General features: G+C 36.2%; 1 protein-coding gene across 1 annotated transcript in view; it reads right to left on the bottom strand.

Annotated features, from left to right (window-relative positions):
- The window catches only part of ZC3H6 (zinc finger CCCH-type containing 6), a 57,163-nt gene extending 52,963 nt beyond the window's left edge, over positions 1 to 4,200 (bottom strand). The window contains exons 1-2 of the mRNA XM_015563790.1: positions 4,066 to 4,200; positions 1,428 to 1,480 (exon numbers count right to left, since the gene is read on the bottom strand). Coding sequence (XP_015419276.1) covers positions 1,428 to 1,480; positions 4,066 to 4,200 — 188 coding nt within the window. The remainder of the gene's footprint in view (positions 1 to 1,427; positions 1,481 to 4,065) is intronic.
- Between the last annotated feature and the right edge of the window lie 501 nt (positions 4,201 to 4,701).

The following is a 4,701-nucleotide window of genomic DNA, read 5'->3' on the forward strand; positions in this document are numbered from 1 at the left end:
ATTAAGCTCTTTCTTTATCTCTTATTTCATATCAGAGAAAGTTTACAAAAGTGTGCATAACAGCTAGAGGGGTTATTATATGGACCACCATTTCATTTCTTCATGCTTTTCATATACTTCTGCCTCTGCTTGGCCAAAACTTAATCACCCTCCAAGACCTGGCTATTCGGTGATGCCTCCCAGATGCTCCCATCTGTGCCACCACTGCATTCAGTTCATACCTCCATTATACACGGTGCTATCACTATGTGTTTACCAATTTGTCTCTCTTTTACTGGATCGTAAGATCCTGGAGAGCAAGTTCAGTGAAGTTGTATTCAGATTGTTCCCCCAGTGCTTATCACTATACTTGGCACCGAAATTTCTGGTAAATAAAAATTTAGGCCTGCCACCGTGGCTCAGTGGTTAAGCTTCAATCTATGAGCCAGGAGGTCATGATTATATTCTCAGTCACGGTTCAATTCCTGGTCAGGGCAAATGCCTGGGCTGCAGGCTGGATGTCTCATAGGGGACATGCAGGAGGCAGCGGATCAATGATTCTCTCTCATTATTGATGTTTCTATCTCTTTCTCCTCTCCCTTCCTCTCTGAATCAATAAAAATATATTTCAAAGTAAAATAAATAAAAAAATTTAATGACTGCAATAACTTGTTTATAAGGGGCTAGGAAAAGAAAAATGTCTTCCTAACAGTCAAAGTGCTTTCCTACATCAAACCTGTACATGATGTCTGTGGTTTTTTGGCTAAAGAAAAACTCACCCTGATAGTTTGAATAATAATAGTTTGTTAAATTAGCAGATTCAGGAATAAAAAAGCACTTAATGATAGTTTCACTTTTGCAAGATGAATAGTTTTGAGGATGGGATGCACAATAATATGAATGCACTTAATAGCACTGAATTGTACACTTAAGAATACAGTTAATTGACTAATGGCCTAAGGAGGGAAGACGTTTACTTCAGTACTAATTTATACTAATTTATAAACCAGATATTGTATGGAGCATTGAGTGAACTCGGATGTACGAAGTTGCATCTGTAATTTAATTAAAATTAGTGACTTATTAAAACTAGATGATTTTAGAAATAAGAAAAATCATGGAAAAGAAAAAAGCATTAACCAAGTTAGAGGAAAAAAACTAAGATCAGAACCCAGGTTTTATTAAGAATGAAAGGGCTCTCTTAAAATAGTAGTGGGCGCGCGCGCGCGCACACACACACACACACACACACACACACAACTAGCACATTACAATCCCAAACAATTCAATAAGTGAAGATTAGCGTGTAATGCATTAATACTTCAGGTAGGAGTTTGCATAACTGGGTTATCTAGGCTCTACCTGTGAGATATCAAACAAATATGACACACTGTAATGCTATACTACCTACTGGGATTAACGTGAGAATCAAACCAAAGCCTTATTACAAATGGAATGTGTAATCATCTTCTCCAACCTCACTTCTCCAGATTCTCCAAGTCTCTCAGCAAGGTTCCCATTATTCTTTGGGGGTGAGGGACTAGGTGGAGTTCTGTTGTTCTTGTTTTACGCAAGGAAGAGGCGGGAGAAGAGGAAAAAAGGTATGAAAGTTGTTCATAATGAGCAAATAACTTCTTCCCAAAACAAAGGATTAACCATACCTCCTTATCAATGAAAGACAGAATCATAAGCTCTATAAACTGCTCATGTTAAACTTTTTCCCCAGTGACGGCCCTGTAAAACTTTTGACCTTTAGCATATTTCAGGAAATTATACAATAGTTACTTGGATGTACATTTACCTTTCCTACTCTACTGCAGATATGTGTAATTAAGGACTCAGTATTTAACCTTTTGGAGTTGTTTATGGATTGTCTTAATTGAGTCAATATTCAGTTACAATATAAAGCTAGGTGGCTGGAGTTTTGCATAAGAGAACTGGTTGAAAGGAAGAAATGAATGAAAAAATAAACAAGAATTTTATCTCCCTTTGACTTCTCCCAACCTCTATCATTTATTTCTAAAGACCTAGGTAGAAGCCCTCTACTTACTAATTAATATTCTATGTCTGCATGTTTATTTATAAGTATTTTTATATTGTTAACACTTTATAAAAATAGTGTTTTCACCCCAGGCATGAAAATACAGAGTGGGGCAAAAGTAGGTTTACAGTGGTGAGTATGCAAGGGTTTATTCTTACATTATTATTTATTAGTTATAAAATTTTCCATATGAACACTAAACCTACTTTCATCCCATCTTATATTGAGGAAAGTATACCAAATGGGTATTTTTTTTTCAAAGTTAACTCATTTGGCAAACAAATCTTGTGCAAAATATTCATCATAGAAAACATGTGCAAAAAAACATTTAAAGAGAAAAAAAATGTGCATTATGTGAATTTCCATTTAGAATCTCATTTGCATATATAGTATAATCGTAATAATATTTTAACTTTATAATCAAAGTAGTTGTGAATAAAAATCATAGGTTTAAGTTTTTCCTACACTATGTCAGAAATAGAATATCCTTGAGACAATGCATAGCTACAAATACCAGAATTCATGTATCTTCACCACCTAATTAACAGAAACTTTTATTACAGTACAAAATAATGTAATATCCATTTTCTCCCAAATTTCTTAAGAATCACTAGGGGGAGCCTATTAAAAATACAGACTACCACATTTCTCCCCAGAAATTCTGATTCAATTGCTCTGGGCAGGACAAAAATTTTTATTCCTCAAAGCGACTGGATGATTAGCTAAGTTTGGAAAACACTGATCTAGTAGAGTAGTTCTCAAATTACCAGGTATGAGCATAACTTGAGCTTTTAAAAACCTTAAACGCAGGCTGAGGTTTAGATATGGCAATGACATCAACACGTTTGAAAAAGCTCTCCATGGATGACTGAGAACCAGATCTTGGAGAACTTGAACTATTCTTGCAGAACCCTCTTATCAATTAAGAAAGGAGGCTTGCTCAAGTTCACAAAGCTAAATGGTACCAGCTAGAACCATTTCTCCTGACTCCTAATTCACTTTGTTTTTTTAATGTAGTTGTTTTGTTTTCTCATGTAGGTTGACAAAAAAAAAAGTGTGGAAAACACATCTTTTTGCCTCAGATTAATGCTGCCCCTTAATAAGCTAACCTTATTTCAGAAATTACTAGAAAACATTTTCTTAGTCCTAATAGAAAATAAGCTTACTACTTAATCTTTGTTTCCTACTAAGCTGTTAATATAGCTTACAGAGAATTCTTTAAAATTATTTTTAACTTCTGATTCAGTGTTTCAAATTTTCATTATTTTTTAAGTTCCTTACTAGCAAAATTATTTTGACACCTGAATTTGGTGACATGGTTTCGTCAATACATAAAATACATAATTCTACATATTGTGAACAGAGAACAGATTTTCTTCTTCCACACACACAAAAATGATTTTAGGCTCCTATGCAAAACCTCATCCTTGGCTCGTCTACAGATATTGAGTGGGAAACTTCTCAACCCATTCCTAGAATTTTCTTGATAATGTAAAAATAAATCATGAAAAATGTCAAGTGCAAGCTTATGTACAGGTAACTTTTAAGTGCTTACTTTCCAAAAATTACTGTTTAAATGCTTTCTGGCAATTTACTTTTATCATTACAGTACCAAAGTTATCGAAATATCATTTTTATCCCTCTCAAAACTGCCAGATGTTCAGATATTTTAAATCTTCAAATTTCTGTGATGTTTGTGATGTCTGCTTCTAGGGTGTGTGTGTGTTGAAGTGTTTGGCATGCTGCGAAAGCAGGCCACATTAGTCCATAGCGATTTGTATGTACAAATGTGTACTTCAGCGATTTGTATGTACAAATGTGTACTTTTGATTACTTCTATTCCCGAAGAACTGCCAGATTCTAGATTTTTAAATATACCACATATAAGAAGAATCAGATGCAATGGGGTTTGCAATCACATTCAATGGATTCTAGAAATTTTAGAGAAGGAAAGCTCTTCCTTTTTCCCAACCATTGAGATGTCAACGCACAGGCATGTGCTGCTTCGCAAAGGGAATGCCTCCCGGCTCGGTTAGATTCCTCACTGTGCCAACCTCACAGGGGGCACTGCGGCCGTCATTACAGGTGCCAGACTTGGCATCACCACCCACACGGGGATAAAAAGATGTCAGAGCAGAGCAGCCACGCGGCACCGGGCGGCAGGCATCGCTCGGCTCCATGACTGCGTAATCCTACGGGACCCCCGGGGCATACATTTGGTCCATTGTCGACCCAAATGCCATCTCACCTTTAGACTCTAAGTCAGAAACCTAATCAAAAGTTCAATATGCTCTTCACCCTCTTTAAAATCGGTAAATAACACAAACCTTGAAATGGAACTGAGAGTATGCCTCTAAAGATAAAGCAAAACTAAAAAAAAAAAAAAAAATCAACATCTCGGCTAAATGTTCCGATGACCTATCATCTTTAGAAAAACTGGGCTAGATGGGATAACCCACGGCGTCTCCACGAAGCGCTACACTAAGGGTGGCCAAGCCTAAGTATTTGTGTTACGGTTTTAAACTTGAAACTGGCCATTGCAGACACATGGCCTTTTTGGGTTTGCTTAACTATTTCCTAAAAGAAAACAAACAAACAAAACAAAACAAAACAAAACAAAAAAAACCCCAAACATGTTTATTTTTCGGAGTGTGCTAGGGTACCGCTCAAACCCCAGTCAT

Source organism: Myotis davidii, unplaced genomic scaffold, assembly GCF_000327345.1.
Source record: "Myotis davidii unplaced genomic scaffold, ASM32734v1 scaffold939, whole genome shotgun sequence".
NCBI lineage: Eukaryota > Metazoa > Chordata > Mammalia > Chiroptera > Vespertilionidae > Myotis > Myotis davidii.